Genomic DNA, 22,371 nt, shown 5'->3' with positions numbered 1-22,371 from the left:
CCCAGACCTCTGTGTCCCTCTGAGTGTGGAGCCCCATGGATCCTCTGAGTGTGAAGCAGCAGGTCACAGGCACGAGACTTGTAAAAGAACCCGAGTCTCCTTACAAAACCATGACTGTGATGAGAACAATGATAGCCTCCCAGTTCCATTCCTGCCATCCCACAGTACAAGCCTCAGCAATGGAAACCCTTCCTAGACAAAGAGACTAGGTGAAGTGTGCTAGTGCACATCACTAGCAGTCCACGCTGCTTCCTGATGGCGGCTCTGTGCCCCACTTGAGCATTGCCTCTGCTATAGGTAGTCAACAGTGCCCATCTTACCCACACAGGCTCCGCTAGGTGACAGCTTGTATCCAGTTGAGCATTCGCACCTGTAACTGCCCGGGATGTTGATGCAATCAGCATTGCGCTGGCAAAGGTTCTCCCCGCTGCTGCATTCATCAATGTCTGCACAGAGAAAGAAACACTGACACTGCTGGCCCAGGGTGTGCGAGACCCTGGTGTCAGTCACTATGACACTGTGGTGTGACGAACTGGGACTGTTCTTACTGTGGTCTGTGAATACTGACAGGGGAGTGTGGCTAGGATACTCTGCATTGGGGGATGGGAGACTGCCCGAAGGAGAATACCTGAGCGTGTAACATGAGAACCCAGGAAGGGGTTGGAGGCCAGGTGACACCTTGACCCCGGGATACTGAACAAAGGCTGTGGGAGGGGTCGCTGAAGGCAGAGTGGTGGAAGCTGGCTAGGGACATAGCTGGGAAGCAGCCGGGGCTCTGACCTCCCAGGGGGGCTAGGGTGCCTGGGGACCCCAAGATGGACCTAACTGAGGGGTATCCTGTTGTCTGTGCCTGCAAGACCTGTCTTGGACTGTATTCCTGTCATCTAAATAAACCTTCTGCTTTACTGGCTGGCTGAGAGTCATGGTGGATCGCAGGAAGCCGGGGGTGCAGGGCCCTGAGTCCCCCAATACTCCGTGACAACTGGTGGCAGCCAGCGGTGGGATCTACTGCACCCCGTGGACGGCGCTTCCTGCAGTAAGTGACTGGGGAGCAGAAAAATGAAGGGGGATTGACGGGGACCAGGCGTGCTGAAGAGTGAGAGAGAGACGGTTATTACCCCTGGGAGTGTGTGACCAGCGAGAAGGACTTTTGCAGTAACAGGGTCCCCCGGGGGGATCGCAGCGAGTGGTCCCGGGGCGGAGGAGTCTGCAGCTCGACCCTGGCAGAGAGGTGGTGACCTCGAGAAGGGCTGGCACACTAGGGGTCCCCCTGGGAACTGTGGGGAGCTGTGAGCACACAGGCCGGTGAGTGGCCAGCAGGAAGATGTATGCCAAGCGGCTTAAGAGCGACCTGGTGGAGCTGTGCAAGCAGAGGGGGCTGCGCAGTGGGAGGCTCACCAAAGAACAGCTCATTGCCCAGCTGGAGGCGGGAGATCGCGCGAATGAACTGATCCCTGTGTCTCAGGGAAGCCGCCTGGCAAATGCAGTGCAGGCACCAGTGTCTGTCCCAGCTGGGAGTGGTCAGCCGGCTGCTGAGGGCTTCCTGAGACCGCTCCTTCCTATGCCTAGGGGAAGGGTGGGGAGGAGCCCAGCAAATACCGAGGGCGCCGTGACCCCCCCGGCCAGCAGGGGATCCTCCCGGCGACGTTCGGCATCCGTGGAGCGGAATTGGCTGGAATGGGAGAAAGAGCTAAAACTGAGAGAGCTGGAGGATCATGAACAACGGAGGCAGCATGAACGGGAGGAGAATGAGAGACAGAGACAGCATGAAGAGAGACAGAGACAGCATGAAGAGAGACAGCGTCAGCATGAACTGGAACTGGCGAGACTGAGGGGCAGCAAACCCCCGGCTGCGGTGAGTGAGGGGGGACCCAAGACTGCACGGAGCTTTGATAAGTGCATCCTGGCCCCACGCAAGGAGGGGGAGGACATGGATGACTTCCTGGATGCCTTTGAGACGGCCTGCGAGCTGCACCGGGTTGATCCCGCGGACAGACTCCGGGTCCTTACCCCCTTACTGGACCCCAAAGCCGTGGCATTGTACCGCCAACTGGAAGAGGCAGAGAAAGGGGACTATGAACTATTCAAAAAGGCCCTGCTACGTGAGTTTGGGCTGACCCCTGAGATGTACCGGGAAAGGTTCCGGAGTCAGGATAAAACCCCTGAGATCTCATATCTGCAACTAGCCGTCCGCATGGAGGGATACGCCAGCAAGTGGGCTGATGGGGCCCAGACGAAGGAGGACCTGGTTAAACTGCTGGTACTGGAGCAACTGTATGAGCGGTGCCCATCCGACCTGAGGCTGTGGTTGGTGGACAGAAAGCCAGAGAACCCGCGACAAGCAGGGCGGCTGGCCGATGAGTTTGTAAAGAGCCGGTCAGGGGATAACAGGGAGGAGTCCCAAAGGAACAGTCCCACCACAACGCAGAGAGAGAGTCACCGTGGGACCTCCCCGTGGGAAAATACAGAAAAAACCCATCAAAGGGGAACATCCGGCGTCAGGACCATTCGACCCACTCAAGGGGACCCATGGGACATGGGCTGCTACCACTGTGGCCAGAAAGGCCACATACGGGCCCAGTGCCCCAGGCTCAGGGACAGACTGAGCAGACCGAACCCACAGAGGGTTGACTGGGTAGAGACCCAGCCGGGCGAGAGGCAGCATTCCCAGGGAAGGGGGGCTGGCAGAGTACCACCTGCTAAGGAGGGAGGAGAGCTCCAGGCCAGCTCCTCTGGGGGGCTGGATGCTCCAGACTCAGGGTTTTTGGTTTATACGGTGGGCGCGGGGCTGTCCCTCCGGAGAGAGTACCTTGTTCCCCTGGAGGTGGATGGGAGGAAGGTCAATGGATACTGGGATACGGGCGCAGAGGTGACGCTGGCCCGGCCCGAGGTGGTGGCCCCAGATCAGGTGGTGCCCAACACCTACCTGACCCTGACGGGGGTGGGCGGGACACCAGTCAAAGTGCCCGTGGCAAGGGTACACCTGAAGTGGGGGGCCAAGGAGGGCTCCAAGGATGTGGGGGTACACCCGTATTTGCCCACTGAGGTGTTGATGGGGGGGGACCTGGAGGACTGGCCAAGCAACCCCCAAAGGGCACTGGTTGTGACCCGCAGTCAGAGCCGGCGAGGGGCACTGCGCCCTGGCCTTGGGGAGGGTGCCTGGCCTGAGGCGCAGGACCCTAACCTGGTGGGGAGGGAACGCCCAGGGACACGGCTCAGGGAGGCTGCAGCTTCAGACCCAGCCGGCGAGAAAGAGCAGGTGGCCATCCCTGTCCCAGCTGCTGAGTTCCAGGCCGAGTTGCAGAGAGATCCCTCCTTGCGGAAGATAAGGGACCTGGCCGACCTCAATGCGGTACAGACCATGGGACGAGGTGGCCGGAAAAGGTTCCTGTGGGAGAAGGGGTTCCTGTACCGAGAATGGGGTCCCCCAGGGAAAATGGAGTCAGGGGGGATCAGGAGGCAGCTGGTGGTACCCCAGAAGTATCGCCGCCAGCTGCTGTGCCAGGCCCATGACACCCCCCTCTCAGGGCACCAGGGAACCTGGCATACCCAGCAGAGGCTGCTACGGAGCTTTTACTGGCCTGGGGTCTTTGTTACTGTCCGACAGTACTGCGGATCCTGTGACCCCTGTCAGAGGGGGAGGAAGGCCCGGGACAAGGGGAAAATGGCTTTAGGACCCTTGCCCAGCATAGAGGAGCCTTTCCGGAGGGTGGCCAAGGTTAAAAGGGCGGCTCTGAACCAAGAGAGCCCAAAGCACAGACCTCCAGACTAGAGCGCTGGGAGAAGACCACAGCCCAGTTGGAACCCCAGGGGTATTGGGGTGGGAAAAGGGCACAGGCCGCATAAACCTTCCCACATGCAAACTGCGAGTGCCATCAAGCACCCCCGACCTAAGGGGGAGTGTGAAACTGGAGGGGCCTGGTGTAATTCTCACCAAGGAATGGGAGGGATGCGGGGGCATCCATGGGAACGGGGGTAGGTTCGAACTTCCCCGGGTCACTGGCTAAAGTGACCCTGCTCAGTTCAGTCTCGAAGGGGGGAGAGATGTGACGAACTGGGACTGTTCTTACTGTGTTCTGTGAATACTGACAGGGGAGTGTGGCTAGGATAGTCTGCATTGGGGGATGGGAGACTGCCCGAAGGAGAATACCTGAGCCTGTAACATGAGAACCCAGGAAGGGGTTGGAGGCCAGGTGACACCTTGGCCCCAGGATACTGAACAAAGGCTGTGGGAGGGGTCGCTGAAGGCAGAGTGGTGGAAGCTGGCTAGGGACATAGCTGGGAAGCAGCCGGGGCTCTGACCTCCCAGGGGGGCTAGGGTGCCCGGGGACCCCAAGATGGACCTAACTGAGGGGTATCCTGTTGTCTGTGCCTGCAAGACCTGTCTTGGACTGTATTCCTGTCACCTAAATAAGCCTTCTGCTTTACTGGCTGGCTGAGAGTCATGGTGGATCGCAGGAAGCCGGGGGTGCAGGGCCCTGAGTCCCCCAATACTCCGTGACATGTGGGAGAACTGGAGCAGCCAAACCTCTGAGGCTGACTGTGCAGGGTGTGCCAGACCCTGGCATCACCACGTCGCTGTGGGAAAACCAGAACGGCCAAACCACTGACTGACCGTGCAGGGTGTGCCAGACCCTGGCATCACCACGTCGCTGTGGGAAAACCAGAACGGCCAAACCACTGACTGACCGTGCAGGGTGTGCCAGACCCTGGCCTCACCACGTCACTGTGGGAAAACCAGAACGGCCAAACCACTGACTGACCGTGCAGGGTGTGCCAGACCCTGGCCTCACCACGTCACTGTGGGAGAACTGGAGCAGCCAAATCACTGACTGACCGTGCAGGGTGTGCCAGACCCTGGCGTCACCACATCGCTGTGGGAGAACTGGAGCAGCCAAACCACTGACTGACCGTGCAGGGTGTGCCAGACCCTGGCCTCACCACGTCACTGTGGGAAAACCAGAACGGCGAAACCACTGACTGACCGTGCAGGGTGTGGCAGACCCTAGCGTCACCACGGCGCTGTGGGAAAACCAGAACGGCCAAACCACTGACTGACCGTGCAGGGTGTGCCAGACCCTGGCATCATCACGTTGCTGTGGGAAAACCAGAATGGCCAAACCACTGACTGACCGTGCAGGGTGTGCCAGACCCTGGCGTCACCACGGCGCTGTGGGAAAACCAGAACGGCCAAACCACTGACTGACCGTGCAGGGTGTGCCAGACCCTGGCATCACCACTTCGCTGTGGGAAAACCAGAACGGCCAACCACTGACTGACCGTGCAGGGTGTGCCAGACTGGCGTCACCACGTCACTATGGGAAAACCAGAACGGCCAAACCACTGACTGACCGTGCAGGGTATGCCAGACCCTGGCGTCACCAGGTCGCTGTGGGAGAACCGGAGCAGCAAACCACTGACTGACCGTGCAGAGTGTGGCAGACCCTGGCGTCACCACATTGCTGTGGGAAAACCAGAACGGCCAAGCACTGACTGACCGTGCAGGGTGTGCCATACCCTGGCGTCACCACGTCGCTGTGGGAGAACCAGAACGGCCAAACCACTGACTGACCGTGCAGGGTGTGCCAGTCCCTGGCGTCACCACGGCGCTGTGGGAAAACCAGAACGGCCAACCACTGACTGACCGTGCAGGGTGTGCCAGACACAGAGAGATTTTTTTAAAATGGCAAAATTGTTTTGATTTCATTTTCTCAAAAATGTTTCTATCAAAATGTGCCGTTTACCGTTTATTTGGATAGTTGCTGGGGTTTGAAATAAGAAATGTGTTTTGGGTGGGATTTAAACCAAAAGCTATTTCAAAACATCATTTTCATAAATGTCTTATCTCAAAAATGGGAAGTGAAAAATGAAAGCTGCCAAGAACACACTCTGTTGTCAAGTCTACACTTAAAACTCCAGTTGACATACTCCGGTGCTCAGGGGAGGCCGCGGCGATGCGGATGGAAGAATGCTTCCTTCGACCCAGCTACTGTCACTCAGGAAGGCAGCATTTCCACAGTGGCAGAAATCCCCTGTAGGCTGCATCTACACTATGGGGTTATGTTGGCACAGCTATGGCACCCTAGCTGTGCCGCTTATAGTCCCTGCAGTGTGGACATGGCCTGGGAAAACAAAAACTTTTAAAACGCCTTTAAAAGACCATGTTTTGGGTGGAAATAGCTCTGTTTGGAGAGTTTGGCCTTCCCTGATGATCACCCACAAGGCCCTGTCTACACTGCACTCCCAGCCCGGGGCTCTGCGACGTGGGCTTTCCAAGCTCATGCCTGAGCGTCCACACTGCATTGCAAACATGGCTTACAGTGCTGGATGCAGGTCTCACAGCAGTGCTAATGTGCCCATACAGCACTACACAGACCTCCTGACTCAGGTCTGTGGCTTGACCTGTGTCCACACTGCAGAATGACAGGCTTGGACCTGAATCACAGCGGGACTCGGGCTCTGAGCAGGGTCCTGGGACCTGAGTCCTTGCTGACCAGCGTCAGATTGATTTGTGTTAGACAGAAGAGGGGCTCTGGGCTCAAACCTGTGTCAGAGCCCGGGGCATGGTGTGCAGAGCTGGTCTCTTGCTCCTCATTAGTGCCACAGTGATGTGCCATGCTGAGGGCCTGTCACTGTCTGCTCTGCCAGCCTGACTATGAGCCCTGGGGGCAGCCAGCCCTGCAGCCCCAGCCCGTTACCTTCGCAGATAAGCAGAATGTTGTTGTAGCTGAAACCGATGGGGCACTCGCACCGGAAGGAGCCAATCTGGTTGATGCAGACGCCATTGGTGCAGATAGCAGGAATCTCACTGCACTCGTCAATATCTGCACAGAGAACAACATCCCGTCAGCGACCAGAGGGGCGGAGGACTGGGGGAGGAGAGAGTCAGGGTCATGACGTCTGTCCCCCGCTCCTTGCTGTAGCACTGGGGGTCCCAGGTCCAGCTATGAATATTTACAATGAGGGAGGATCACTCTCCATGGCCTTGGCAGGAAGTGGCTGTAGGCTACAAAGACTGGCTTTCCCTTTCCTCCCTTGGTGGAGGCAGGGCCAGAGCAGGGCCTGGGCTGTTCTGCTCTGGCCGGAGGCGAAACAGGGGTCGCTGACGGAACCTGCACTGGCTGGGCAAGTTTGGAAAGAATCCCAAATGAGTCCATGACTTTGCCCCTCCCCTGCACTGACTCCTGCTAGTGCCCCTGGGGCTGGCTCCAGCCTGGGAGAGCAGCTGGGAGGGGAAGCTGAACTGACAACCCAGGAAATGCCACTTGGTCATGCTGAAATGACCAGTGATTCCACCGTTGGCTCATCAAGTCCCGGACCAGGAGCCCTCTGCCCAGCTGCCGGGCACAGCTGCTCACACAACTTCGGCAACTTGGTCTCTGCTTCTACACTCTGGGCTTCTTGGAGACTGGAAAATCAATGGGTCTTCCCCTTGCTCCGTTCAGTCCTGTCCCAGAGCCAGAAGAGCTCGGCACCAAGGCCTGGGGGAGACCCGACAGGGATAACATCTGCTCTCGCCTGAACCGCCAGGGCTAGGCAGGGCCGGCTTTAGGAAGTGCGGGGCCCAATTTGAACGTTTTCGGCGGGGCCCCGGCAGGGATGACTAAAAAAAAAAACATGTAAAAAAACCCGCTTCATTTCTTCCATGTATTATTTACTTTCCATAACTATATAAATAATAATAAAATTATATATTACATACATTGCTGGCTGGAGGCAGGGCAGGGGCAGGTCAGGGTCTGACTGGAGGTAGGGTCTGGCTGGAGGCAGGGCAAGGGGTGCAGGGCTGGCTGCGGGCAGGGCAGGGCGTGTGGGGCTGGCTGGAGACGGGCTGGTTACAGGCAGGGGATGCAGGGCTGGCTGGAGACAGGGGCTGGTACGGACAGGGCAGGGCAGGGGGTGCGGGGCTGGTGCGGGCAGGGGGTGCAGCAGGGGCTGGCTACGGACAGGGGCTGTGCGGCTGGCTGGAGACAGGGGCTGGCTGTGGGCAGGGCAGGGGATGTGGGGTGTGGGGCTGGTGCGGGCAGGGGGTGCAGCAGGGGCTGGCTGCAGGCAGGGCACGGGGTGCGGGGTGCAGGGCTGGCTGCAGGCAGGGCAGGGGCTCCCCTGCTTCTACCGCACCAGCCCTTTAAATAGCCGCCAAAGCTCCCCACTACCCCAAGGCTCTAGGGGCTATTTAAAGGGCCCGGGGCTCCCCTGCTTCTACTGCCCTTTAAATAGCCGAGGGAGCCCTGGGGAAGTGGCGGGGTCCAGCGGCTAGTTAAAGGGTCGGGGCGGTAGAAGCAAGGGGAACCACAGACTTTTTAAATAGCCCCCAGAGCCCTGCAGCCCAGGGCTCCAGAAGTGGGGCTCTGGTGGCAATTTAAAGGGCCTGGGGCTCCAGCCCATGGGGAAGCCGGCCACCCCAGTACAGTGTACCGGCAGCGGCAAGGGCGCGCGGCCCTCTTAGGCGCAGGGCCCGATTCAAGGGAATCGGCTGAATTGGCCTAAAGCCAGCCCTGGGGCTAGGGACTCCATCCTTCAAATGCTACAGAGCAGCACCAGGATAGGTCGCAAGATCCTAGACCTTGACAGCACATCCAGAGGAGCATCTTCCTTTCTCTCCCCTGGAATCCAGACCTCATCTCTCAGCCTCTCTTCTGCAGTGCTCCACACCCTCTGCAAAGGACAATCGGTGCCACTGGCGGGCGGGAGCGAGTGCTAGGAGTTTAGCTGTCAGGGCTCTGTGCCCTTTGTGCCAGCGACTGCAGGAGCACTGCGCTCTCTCATGCAGTCCTGGCCTGGCCAGGCCCTGGTCCTGCCTGTGGGAGCCTTCGGTTCTCGTCTATGCTGATTGCAACTGTCACACTGGGGGGCTCCATCTTTATTGTGTCTCACTGAGTCTGGGTCCCGCCAGGGCCTTCCCTTTCTATGCATCATCACTCAGACCTGGGGATCCTGCAGCGTGACTCTTACATTCCAAGGCAGAAGGGACCTTTGTGACCTCCTCTATAACACAGTTGTGGCGACTGGTGTGTGGTGCTGCCTACCTGCTCCATTACTGTTCTGTCTCCTGGTTCCTGCACCCTGAACTCAGGGTTCCTGTTCCTGTTTACGGCTGTGTGTGTGTGTGCACGCATGTGGGTGAGTGTGTGTGCATGTGTGTGGGTGTGTGCACATAGAATCATAGAATATCAGGTTGGAAGGGACTTCAGGAGGTCATCTAGTCCAACCCCCTGCTCAAAGCAGGACCAATTCCCAACTAAATCATCCCAGCCAGAGCTTTGTCAAGCCTGACCTTAAAAACCTCTAAGGAAGGAGATTCCACCACTTCCCTAGGGAACCCATTCCAGTGCTTCACCACCCTCCTAGTGAAAAAGTTTTTCCTAATATCCAACCTAAACCTCCCCGACTGCAACTCAAGACTCCTTATTTTCTCGTCTGGTATCACTGAGAACAGTCTAGATCCATCCTCTTTGGAACCCCCTTTCAGGTAGTTGAAAGCAGCTATCAAATCCCCCCTCATTCTTCTCTTCTGCAGACTAAACAATCCCAGTTCCCTCAGCCTCTCCTCATAAGTCATGTGCTCCAGCCCCCTGATCATTTTTGTTGCCCTCCGCTGGACTCTTTCCAATTTTTCCACATCCTTCTTGTAGTGTGGGGCCCACACACATACACACACTCTGCTGCTACATGTCCTACAGGCCCACTCTGCTGTTCCCACTGTTACCATGTTTGTTTGGACTATTGCTGACCCAATGGGTTCACGGTTATTACATGTTTTGACTGACAACCTCCCTGGGTGTCCTGCTTCATTTTTTGTGTGGTTTTGGACTGCTATTCCAGGGTGCCTCTGAGCATAACATCACAGTGCCGAGGATGGGATGAATCCATGTGAACTCCTACAGCAGAGCTTTGAGCAAACCAACCCCTCTTAGTGTAGAAATTGCCAGCGATGGAGAACTCACCACGACCCCTGGTAAACTGTTCCAAGGGTTAATTGCTCTCACTGTTAAAAACGTACACCTTCTTTCGAGTCTGAATTTTTCTAGCTTCAACTTCCAGCCCTTGGCTCGTGTTAGAGCTTTCCCTGCCAGACTGAAGAGCTCATTTGTCAAATATTTGTTCCCCATGTAGATACTTATAGAGTGTAATCAGCTCACCCCTTGCCTTCTCTTTGCTAAGCTAAATAGATGGAGCTTCTTGAGTCTCTCACTAGAAGGCAGAATTTCCAGTCCTTTGATCATTCTCATGGCTCTTCTCTGACCCCTCTCCAGCCTACCAATACCAGAGTGGCTGGCCTCTCTCTGAGAGCGGAACTTGGCTTCTTTGCTACTGGGGGTGACACACATGTGAGGGAAAGACCCCAGCTCAAGTGTCAGGCTCCAGCTGACCCTGTCAGGCATTCAGCATAACTCAAAGCTCTCAGAATGCTCCGAGATGAGGGCCATGGGCGAGCGCCCTCCTCCTGCCCAGTGGAACTCTACCCTCAGGGTAAAGCTCATCTTTGGGAGACAGAACCATGCAGACATCCCGGGCCATGCTGGGTGTGTGTACCAGAGTGTGGAACACCCCCAGGAACCAAGGACCAGCCCACACCTCTCCGCCTCCTGCAACAAGTGCCAGATGTATCTTCTGACTGGCCTCTGAGAGAGCGCAGAGCAGCCGGGTAATTGATAAAAAAAACCCTACCAAAACAGAGACTGCACTGCACACACGATTCTACCCTGGGGAGAGGAAGAGAGCGAGAAGGAACCACATGGGACACGTGAGTCTCGTCACTTAATGATGTCGTGGATGGTGCTTAGATACTCTGGTGATGAGGGAGGGATAAGAATAGAATCGAGCTGAGCGAAGCTGAGCCAGCACGGGGCACACACAAAACCCCAGGGATCTCTGTAAGCAGCGTCCACGTGCACACGCAGCCACACAGTGATGCCCTTAGTCTAGGGTTACCATATTTCAGCAAGCAAAAAAGAGGACAGGAGGAGCCCCGCCTCCAGACCAGCATGCAGGGGAGGAGGAGCGGGGGGAGGAGCTCCAGCCTGCCTGTGCGAACTGCCGGCTGGTGATCTGCGAATACAGGGATGGAGGCGGGGAGGGAGTAAGTGATCTCAGCTGCAGGGGAGAGGAGGAGGGGCTCTCTCTGGCTGTCGGAGCCCCTAGCCCCGCCCCTGCACCTTCCACTCCCTCCCACTTCCCGCCCCCCTCAGAACCTCCAACCCTCCCCCTGCTCCTTGTCCCGTGACTGCCCCCTCCTAGGACCCCTGCCCCTAACTGCCCCCCAGGACTCCACCCCCTACCTAAGCCTCCCTGCTCCTTGTCCCCTGACTGTCCCCTCCTGAGACCCTCCCCCCACCCTAACTGCCCCCCTAGGACCCTACCCCCTGTCCCCTGACTGCCCCAACCCTTATCCACACCCCCACCCCCAGACAGACTCCTGGGACTCCCACGCCCCATCCAACCACTCCCCCCCCCGACAGCCTCCCCCCAGAACTCCCGACCCATCTAAACCCCTCTGCTCCCTGTCCCCTGACTGCGCCGATCCCTCTCCCCGCCCTGCCCCCTGACAGCCCCACCCCCAGAACTCCCAAACACCCCCCCCCCGCTCCTTGTCCCCTGACTACCCCTCCTGGGACCCCTGCTCCTAACTGCCCTCCAGAACCCCACCCCCTACCTAAGCCTCCCTGTTCCTTGTCCCCTAACTGCCCCCTCCTGAGACCCCCCCCCCAACTGTCCCCCCAGGACCCTACCCCCTACCTGTACCCTGACTGCCCAAAACCTTATCCACCCCGCCCAGAAAGCCTCCCCCGAACTCCCGACCCCCCCACTCCCTGTCTCTTGACTGCCCCCTCCAGAACCTCTCTGCCGCTTCTCTGACCCCCTGGCCCCCTTACCCTGCAGCTCAGACCAGCATGCAGGGGAGGAGGAGCGGGGGGAGGAGCTCCAGCCTGCCTGTGCGAACTGCCGGCTGGTGATCTGCGAATACAGGGATGGAGGCGGGGAGGGAGTAAGTGATCTCAGCTGCAGGGGAGAGGAGGAGGGGCTCTCTCTGGCTGTCGGAGCCCCTTGTAAGTGGCACCATCCGGCCGGCTGCAGCGCAGGCTCTGCATGGAGGGGGGGAAGTCCGGACATTTACAGATTCCCCCCGGACACTATTTTTATCTCTAAAAGCCGGACATGTCCGGGGGAATCCGGACGAACGGTAACACTACCATAGTCTCCCCACTGCAAGGCCTAGGCCCAGTTTGGGCCTTCTCACTCCCCTCCTGCTTCTCCTTGCCTCCAACCTCACGCACACAAAGGAGGGGAAAGCAGGCAATGAGCAGAAAACCTGAGCTGGGGAGCAGGGGAAGGGGCAGGAGCAGGACTGAGGCTGGCAGTGTGTGTGGGCAAAGGCAGCAGCTCTGCGAGGGCCCCAGCAGTACTCACCGATTGGCTTCCCCGTGTGAATGTCGATGATAAAGCCAGGGGCCTGGTTCCCACAAAGGATCTGGTACTCGGCTGGAAGGGAAAGGACAGGGTTACACAGGACGCCCAGCAGACAGACCGGGAATGAGTCAGTACAAGCGGCACTGGGGCACAGAGCACCCAGGGGACGAAACCTTACAACCAGGGATGGAGCTGACAGAGGAGGCGACCACAGAGACAACAGGAAACACCCATCTCCATGCCAGCAGGTTACCTGTGTGCCATTGCAGGGCTGGGACCCTTCACAACCTCCCCCACCACCCACACCGTGTCCCCCCCCAGCTCCTCATACAGCACCCTCCGCCCCCACTGCACAGCTTAGAACCACAGAGAGACACTCCCCCCGTGTGCTGGGACTCCAGGACCACCGCCACACCTCCCTCTCGCCCCAGGCTGCACACACAGCATGGCCTGGGATGGTTGCATGGTCTGCTCCACAGAGGCTCTTGGTATCGTCCATCCTCAGATCTCTGCCGTCGCCCTGCATAGCCTGAGGGAGGCGATGCTGTCACTCACTCCCTGGGCCTGGGCTGTTCTCGGCACAGATGTCAGCCCCATGACACCAGGGGGTGGCCAGACGCAGAGCGCCCAGAGGGATTGCAGGGGGGGAGCTCCCCTAGCCAGACCCTTCTCTGTGGTGCAGGGGACTCACGGCTGGCAGGGGTGGGGCAGGGCTCGCAGGGCTTGTTCCAGGCCTTGCCAATGTTGTAGGAGCAGCAGCACATCTTCTTGGTCATGTTGAAGGCGAGCTCGTTCTCACAGGTGTCGTTGTAGTTGCGGTAGCACACGCTCTTCCTCATGTCTGTGAAGGGGACACAGATCAGATCATGCTGCTCCGGGGGCTGCCGGCCACGCCTCGGGCACCACACCCACTGGAGGGTGCTGAGAACAGCTATCCCCTGACCCCTGACCCTGCTAGCTCCTGGCACCACGGGCCTTGGCTGCCCAACGATCATCCCTGCCCTGAAGAGGGGGAAACTGAATCCCAGAGACATGACGGCTGGCCCGGGTTCCAACGGGAGCAGAGCCCAGCTTGCCCCTGTGCCAGCCGCACGGGCAGGAGTGCTGGGAGGGAGCCCAGGCTCCCTGCACAGAGAGGAGCACAGCACGCAGCAGCAGCCCCAGCACATAGCCCTGGCCAGGGCCTTGGGCCCCGTGGAACCATCGCTGGGAGCGGAGTCAGGAGCAGCCTGTGGTCCTGCTGCAGATGCCGGAGAGCCCCTGACGTGGACATGGAGCCCCCGGCCCAGAAATGTGCCCCCTCCCCCCAATTTGTGTCTCTGGTCAGCTCCCAGCAAGGAGTGACCGCGGACTGCGAGGCAGGAGAACTGCGGGGAGCAATTCCCAGCCAGACCCTCACCCCCCCTCCTCTCTGCAGGCACCAGGTCACCCTCCCAGCACCAGGGCAGGCAGGCCAAGCTCAGCCCCACATACGGCAGGGCGAGCAGGGACACGGGGAGAGGAAGTGATGCACCCAAGGTCTCGCAGTGAGCGAGTGGCAGAGAACCCAGCAGTCCTGACTCCCAGCTGCTGCTCTCACCACTCTCCCTGCTATCTCGTCACCATGTTGCCTGTAGTGAATGAGAAAAGCCAGCAGGGCCCCAGGGCATTCCCAGCCTGCTCCCTCCCAGCCCCCTCCCTGCTGGCTGGAGACAGCACCGTACCCATGCAGTTGTTTCCTCCGTTGACCTGCATGTACTCAGGGGGGCACACACAGGTGTAGTTGCCCAGGGTGTTGTAGCAAGTCCCAGGGCCGCAGATCCCAATGTGGGCAGAGCACTCGTCAATATCTGCAAAAAGCAATGACAAGATAACACCTGCATGCACAGGGTGGGGGGGGGCAGGCCTGGCACAGGGGACGGAGCAGGCCTGGCACAGGGCGGGGGGGTAGGACTGGCACAAGGAACAGGGCGGGTCTGGCACAGGGCAGGGGGGCAGGCCTGGCACAGGGGACAGGGGCAGGCATGGCAGAGGGCGGGGGGGCAGGACTGGCACAGGGCGGGGAGGTAGGCCTGGCACAGGGTGGGGGGTAGGACTGGCACAGGGCGGGAGGTAGGCCTGGTACAGGGTGGGGGGTAGGCCTGGCACAGGGCGGGGAGGTAGGCCTGGCACAGGGTGGGGGGTAGGACTGGCACAGGGCGGGAGGTAGGCCTGGTACAGGGTGGGGGGTAGGCCTGGCACAGGGCGGGGAGGTAGGCCTGGCACAGGGCGGGGGAGCAGGTCTGGCACAGGGCAGGGGGGCAGGCTTGGCACAGGGGCAGGCATGGCACAGGGCGGGGGGGCAGGCATGGCACAGGGCAGGGGGGGCAGGACTGGCACAGGGGACAGGGGCAGGCATGGCACAGGGCGGGGGGCAGGCGTGGCACAGGGCAGGGGGTAGGAGTGGCATAGGGCAGGAGAAGGGGCATTGCCAAAGCCACCCCGCAGGCAGGGGTCCCGCACAGACATCAGCCCCGCTCTGCTGGGAGCTGGGGCTGTGCTGGCAATGGAGTCCCGTGCCCCAAAGGGAGGGAGGGATCCTCCCCAGCAAGCATGGGGCTGGGCCCGGTGCCTCTGGGGAAGGAACAAAGGGATCAGAGCAAAGGGCAGGTCGTGCGGCTGAGTCTTGTGAGTCGCTACCAGCCACACACCACATCAGGGCAAGAACAGGGATGTCGGCCTGCTCCAAGCACAGCCAGGCACCACACATACACACCCCCACACACGCACATACAGCCCTACGCGCGCACACATCCCCCGTACACACACAGAGACCCCCCCCAGCCACACACATGCACACCTCTATGCATGCACACCCCCCATGTGCACACACCTCCACACATACATGCGCCGTCCCACATGCATGCATACACACACACGCACATGTGCACACACTCAGAAATTCTCACCTCTATGGATGCACATGCACCCACACGTGCACCCAGACACTCCCCACGCATGCACACACACGTACACTCCCCATGCATGCTTGCATCCCCCATGTGTACACACACGCACTCTCCCGCACACACATGTTCACAGACACACTTGCCCGCACACATGTGTACGCACACGCGCACACACTCTTGCACACGTGTACACACACACAGACACTTTCCTGCACAAACATGTACACACACACAGAGACACTCTCCCACACGCATGTGTACACACATGCACACAGACACTCTCCCACACATGTGTACATACACACAGACACACTCTCCCACACACACGTGTACACAGACACACTCTCCTGCACACACGTGTACGCATGCACACACACTCTCCTGCACATATGTGTACACACACACTCTCCCGCACACATGTGTATACACACAGACACTCTCCCGCATGCATGTGTACACACGCACAGACACAGTCTCCGCACATGTGTACACACACACACACACACAGACACTCTCCTGCACGCACGTGTACACACACACACAGACACACTCTCCTGCACACGTGTACACACACACAGACACACTCTCCACACACACGTGTACACACACACACACTCTCTCTGCACACGCGGCAGCGCGGTACCTTCACAGATGCGTGTGTCCTCGTTGAGGTAGTAGCCGAGGGGGCACTCGCACTGGAAGCTTCCAAAAGTGTTCACACAGTTGCCCCCCTGGCAGAGGCCTGGCAGCTCCTGGCACTCGTCGATATCTGTGAATGGAGAGCGGCAGGGAAGCACTCGACCCCCCGACCAAGCCCTGGCAGCCCCCGAGGCAGGGCTCCCCAGTGTGTGCTGTCTGCACACCGCCACAGCTCATACCCACTGCCTCTGGGCGTGGATCAGCACCTGAGTGCAGTGGAACTGGCGGCTGCAAGGCTCAGGCTGAGGGGCACAGACTCATTACATGGTGCAGAAGGGCCAGAAGCTGTCAGCTGGCCTCAGCCTGTGGGCAGAGGAAGGGGGGGCTGAGAGCACCTCCTGCTGGGCTGGAGCCACAGGGCCGTGAAGCCTGAGGATGTGGGGCCATGGGGGTGCCAGTTCTGCTTACCCTCCAGGATGACTGTGATAGGGTTGGGCCTGAAGCCTTCTCCTCCGGGGCACAGGGTCTTGTACTCCGCTGCAGGGAGAGAGTCAGTTACTGGGTGGCATTGAAATATGCTGAGTGGAGAAACCAGCCAGAATGCAGAGAAAGAGACAGGCCGGGAGGGCCAAACTGCCCCAGGTCCAGGCTGGAGCAGCCCAACCCAGCCTCTCGCACCCCAGCCCAGCCTGTCCCATGCCTGCCCAGCCCCCGGCCCAGCTCATCACACCCTGATCCAGAGCAATGCTCCCAGAAGAAAGGAACAACCAAAGGTAGGAGAATGGATAACAAGAAGAAATATAGTGGGAGATTTTAATTTCCCAGATAGTGATTGCAGGAGAAATGCTACTAGTAAGGGTAGGGCCCAGATATGTGATAGCTGACAGATTTCTTCACCAAATAGTCAGCGAACCAACAAGAGGCCATGCCATGTTACATTTAGCATTGGTAAGTTGTGAGGTAGAAGAACTGGTTGTAGAGGACAATTTTGGTTTGAGTGATCATGAGTTAATTTAGTTTAAACTACACGGACGACTAAACAAAAATAGATCTGCAAATAGGGGCCTTGATTTCAAAATGGCAAACTTAAAAAATGAAGGGAATTAGTTAGGGAAGTGGACTGGACAGAAGAACTCAAGTATCTAAATGTGGAGGAGTCTTGGAATTACTTTAAGTCAAAGTTGCAGAAATTATCTGGAGCCTGCATCCAAGCAAGGGGAAAAATTTGTAGGGAAGGGTGGTAGAGTAAACTGGATGAACAAGCAGGTGATTAAGAGAAAGCAGAAAACCTACAAGGAATGGAAGATAAGATGGATCAGCAAGGAAAGCTATCTCTTGGAGGTCAGAAAGTGTAGGGAAAACGTGAGAACTGCCAAGAGCCAAACAGAGTTGGACCTTGCAAAGGGAATTAAAACCAATAGTAAAAGGTTGTATAGACATATACATAAAAAACAAAACAAGGAAAGAAGAAGTGGGACTGCTAAACCCTGAGGATGGAGTGGAGATTAAAGATAATCTAGACATGGCCCAATGCCCAAACAAATACTTTGCCTCAGTTTTTAATAAGAGTAATGAGAACCTTGAGGGTAATGGCAAGATGGCTAATGAGAACAAGGATATAGAAGTAGAAGTTACCACCTCCAAGGTGAAAGCCAAACTTAAACGGCTTAATGGGACCAAACTGGGGGGCCTAGATAATCTCCATCCAGGAATATTAAAGGAACTGGAACACGAAATTGCAAGCCCGATAGCAAGGATTTTTAATTAATCTGTAAATTTAGCAGTCATACACTATGACTGGAGAGTTGCAAATATAGTACCTATAGTTAAAAAAGAAAAAAGAAGTGATCTGGAAAACTACAGGTCAGTTAATTTGACCTCGATTGTATGCAAGGTCTTGGAACAAATTTTGAAAGAGAAAGTAGATAAGGACATAGAGGTAAATGGTAATTGGGATAAAACATGACATAGTTTTACTAAAGATCTCTTTCTTTTGAGAAGATAACTGATTTTCCAGACAAAGGAAATTCAGTAGGTCTAATCAACCTGGATTTCTGTAAAGCATTTGGTACAGTTCCACATGAGAAATTATTAAACTGGAGAAGATGGGGATTAATACAAGAACCAAAAGGTGGGTAAGGAACTGGTTAAAGGGGAGACTACAACGGGTTGTACTGAAAAGTGAACTGTCAGCCTGGAGGGAGGTTACTAGTGGAATTCCTCAGGCCTTGGGCCAATCTTATTTAACATTTTCATTAATGACCTTGGCACAAAAAGTGAGAGTGTGCTAAGAAAATTTGCAGATGACACAAAGTTGGGGGGTATTGCCAATATGGAGGAGGACCGGAATATCATACAAGAAGATCTGGATGACCTTGAAACCTGGAGTAATAGAAATGGGATGAAATTTAATAGTGCAAAGTCATGCACATATAGACTAACAACAAGAATTCTGGTATAAGCTGGGGACATACCAGCTGGAAGTGACAGAGGAGGAGAAAGATCTGGCTGTGTTGGTTGATCGCAGGATGACGATGAGCCGCCATTGTGATGTGGCCGTGAAAAAGGCTAATGAAATCCTAGGATGCATCGGGTAGGCACAAGGCACTAGTGAGATCTCACCTGGAATAGTGTGTGCAATTTTGGTCTCCCATGTTTGAGAGATGGATTCAAACCGGAACAGGTGCAGAGAAAGGCTATTCAGATAATGAGAGGAATGGAGAAAAAACAGTTACTAACCTTTCGGTTAGTGTTTTTCTTCAAGATGTGTTGCACCACTCAATTCCACGGTAGGTGTTTGGATGCTCCAGTGCACAGGTGTCAGAAAAGCGTAACCCTTAGTGGTACTCGTCAGGGTGGCCCGAACGCCCTCGGCTGACTCGTGCATGTTGCACAGGCATAAAGGGCTGAGCTGCCCCAACCCCCCTCAGCTCCTTTCTACTGAAGCGACTCCAATGGAGACGGGAGGGAGGATGGATCATGGAATGGACACGTGCAACACATCTCGAAGAACAGCAGTTGTGGCAAGGTTAGTGACCATTTTTTATTCTTCGAGTGATTGCCCGTGCCCACTCCACGGCAGGTGACTCACAAGCAGTCCCCTCCAGAGGTGGGTTCAGAGTCTATTTGAACAGGGACTGGGGGACCACTTATCCATCATCTCTAGATTGTTGAGAGATTGCGTAGTGAGAGGCAAACATGTGACTGATGACCAGGTTGCTGCTTTGCAAATGTCTAATTCGAGCCAGAAATGCTGCAGAGGCCACTTGGGATCTAGTCAAATGACCTAATACACTATCTGGTGGCTTCACGTTAGCCAGCTGGTAACACTAGTGAACACAACTGGATACCATGATGAAATCCTCTGTGTGGAAACTGGACTGCCCTTCAGTCTCTCTGCAAATGCAATAAACTATTGAGACGGAAAGTTGTAGTCCATTCCAGATAAATGCTAACTCTCTTCTAATGTCGAGTGTGTGCAGTGTCTCCTCTCCCTTACTACCATGAAGTTTGGGAAGATCAGTAAGCAAACTGCCTAGTTGGTATCAAAAGTGGAGACCAGTTCTGTAGGGATACTTGGATGGGATGAAGGTAGACTTTATCTACGTAAAAACGGTACCTGGTGATGGAGGGGCTGATACGCTCTCAACTCCCCATCTCTTCTGGCTGATGTAATAGCTACTGAAAACACTACCTTTGTTGAAAGGTGCAACAGAGAGCAGGTTTCTAGAGGCTCACAGGGGGACCTGTAAACTTTGCTCCATGATGGAGTTGGATTCTGTACATGTGGAAACGGTCTATCCAATCCCTTTCAAACTCCTAGGGCCGTCGGGTTGGGGAAAAGGAAGCAGTTATCTGCAGAGGATGCAGAGCTTGGATGCTGGTACAGCTGCAAGATGAACTCTGATCCACCCAATCGCCAATCCTTGCTGTTTCAGACACAAAAGAGAGTCCAGCACATACGGAATAGAAACTAGAAGATGGGAGACCCCTTTCCACCTCGACCAGGCAGAAAACCTCTTCCGCTTCGCAAGGGAAGTTTCCTTGCTGATGGGTTTTTCCTATTCAGCAGAGTCCCTGGCACCTCTCTGGAGAATGACTCTGACGATGAGAGAGGATAAGCCTGATTTGCACTGTATGTGGCAGCGAGGCCCTTTGTCGAGTCCAGCACTGCTCCAATAAATTCTGTTGTCTCTACTGGAGACAGGCCTGCCTTGGCTACGTTGATCAGGAGGCTGAGCGCATTGAAGGAGGCTGGATTACGCTGGACACCCCTGAGACCTCTGATCAGTCAGGTGGCCAGGTAAGGGAGTACCTGGATCCCGAAGCTCCAGAGGAAAGCTGCTACCACTACCATACGCTCCATAGAAACACAAGGGGCAGCTGAGGGACTGAAGGACTGTGAACTGCTCATGGCAGCCACTGGCAGTGAATCTCAGAAATGTTCTGTGGCGCTGATGAATCGCCATGTGAAAGTAGGATCCTTCAAGCTGTGAGCAGCATACCAGTCCCTTGGCTCCAGGGCAGGAATAATGGAAGCTAGAGTGACCATCCAGAATTTTGATTTTTTTCAGAAAGTTGTTTAACTGCCTTAGATCTAAAATTAGGCCTTTTTCGCCCAATACTTCCTGATCCTGAAAGCAAAAGGGGTTTGCCTTCAGGATCAGGAAGTATTGGGAGAAAAACCCCTTCCCCCTGAATAAAGGAGGGACCTCCTAGATAGCTCCTCCAAGGACCTCTGGCAGTAATACTGTCTCAGGAGAGGACTCCCTGCAGAAGGATGGGTAGGGGGAATAAGGCTAGAAATAAATTGGAGTGTATAGCCCCCTTCACCATGCTTAGAACCCCCGGATCTGTTGCAGTGTGGGCCCAAGCATGACAGACATGTGGGAAATTGGAAAAGAAAAGACGGCCCTTTGGGAACTGGTCATCTGCCTGCCCCTCCAAATGGGCTCTCAGAAGATGCTGCCTGCCTTGAAGAACTGGCAGCTGGGGAAGCAGAGGGAGGTAGTGGTGGTTCGTAGCCTCTGCTCCTTCTCCTTGGCAGGTGTTGGGCTCGAGGAGCAAACCTTTTAAAACGCTGGGACTGATGAGGATGGAATGCCTTCCAACTCACTGCTGGGCTGGAAATGCCCAGGGATTTCAGGGCTGCTCTAGACTCTTTGAGACTCTGCAGAGTCTTGTCCGTTGTTTCTGAGAAGAGCGACAGCCCTTCCAACAGGAAGTCCTGGATTGTCTGTTGCACCTCTGGAGCGAGGCCAGAAGAGTGTAATCAGGACGAGCAGCTCCTCGGGGTAGCTGCGGGCTCCAGAGTCTGCTGCATTGAGACCCGCCTGCAGAGCCATTCTGGTGACCAAACTGCCCTCCTCTGCTAAAGACTGGAACTCCTGCTTCACCTCATCTGAGAACTTGTTTTTGAACCGTATACCACTGGGTGAAATCCTGGCACCCAAGCAAAGCTTGCTGGTTTGCAGTGCAAACCTTTTCATTGGCTACTGGTACTACAAGGGAGCCTGGAGAAGGATGGCTATCTGGTGCTCGAATTCCCGGGAGGGGACACTGTACCATCTCTCCCCGCTTTCTGCAGTTGGAGGCAGAGAAGCCAGGGTCTGCCAGAGAACCGCTAAGATAGCCTCATCTATCAGGAGAGCTGTTCTCACTGGAGCCACAGATCTCAGAATGTCGCCAGCTTGTATGATTTTTCCCGGGCCTCTTCTGGGTGGATGTCTAGGGCCAAAACCATCCTCCTCAACAGCTCCTGATGAGTCTTAGCATCACGAGGAGGCGGAGGAACAGGCTCCACCACAATTGCCTCGTCAGGGGATGAAGAAGAGGATGCTATCGCTCTCCTGGTCCAGGCTGTTTGTGACAGGGATCCTGACTCTGCCTGTGCCGGGCTCGGTACCAACGCTAGGGTGTTTGCAGTGTCAATGCTCCTGATGCCCAGGAGATAGAGCCAGCTGAGGAGGCTGCAGAGGGGGAAGCCTCACGCATTCCAAAAGGGTCACTGGTACGCCCCAGTCCCCGACTATGTGTAGCTCAAGGGTCCCTTCGATCAGCTCCCTGCTGGTAGCGAGGCTCAGAGCAGGGCAGGCAGGTGGCATACTCCTGATGATGGGACTGGCGAGGCTGGGACACACAGGATCCCATTGCAGAGTCTGATGAGGAAGAAGATTCTTCTTGTGACCACGGTGATGCTGTACCTGCCGGCAGCATGAAGGAGGCTCTGCCTTGGAAGGAAGAGGACCTGAGGAGATCATCCATGGCTTTCTACTGGCCTAATGGGTACACTGATGGCCAGATGCGATGGGGCTGCATGGAGCAGAGCTGAAGGTAGTGCCTTGGGCGCCGGAGCCAGGTGAGTTTCTTGAACTGATGGTGACAGTTTAACAAC

At 56.3% G+C, this 22,371-nt stretch overlaps 1 protein-coding gene across 1 annotated transcript in view; it reads right to left on the bottom strand.

Moving 5' to 3' along the window:
• Positions 1-22,371, bottom strand: part of LOC101949811 (fibrillin-2-like) — a 272,305-nt gene that overhangs the window by 49,034 nt on the left and 200,900 nt on the right. Inside the window, 7 exon segments of the mRNA XM_024112612.3 lie at positions 321-446; positions 6,699-6,824; positions 12,412-12,483; positions 13,103-13,252; positions 14,115-14,240; positions 15,982-16,107; positions 16,446-16,514. Of these exon segments, the coding sequence (XP_023968380.1) occupies positions 321-446; positions 6,699-6,824; positions 12,412-12,483; positions 13,103-13,252; positions 14,115-14,240; positions 15,982-16,107; positions 16,446-16,514 (795 nt within the window).

Source organism: Chrysemys picta, chromosome 25, assembly GCF_011386835.1.
Source record: "Chrysemys picta bellii isolate R12L10 chromosome 25, ASM1138683v2, whole genome shotgun sequence".
In the NCBI taxonomy this organism is placed as follows: domain Eukaryota; kingdom Metazoa; phylum Chordata; order Testudines; family Emydidae; genus Chrysemys; species Chrysemys picta.
This window is presented reverse-complemented; position numbering and strand designations above follow the sequence as displayed.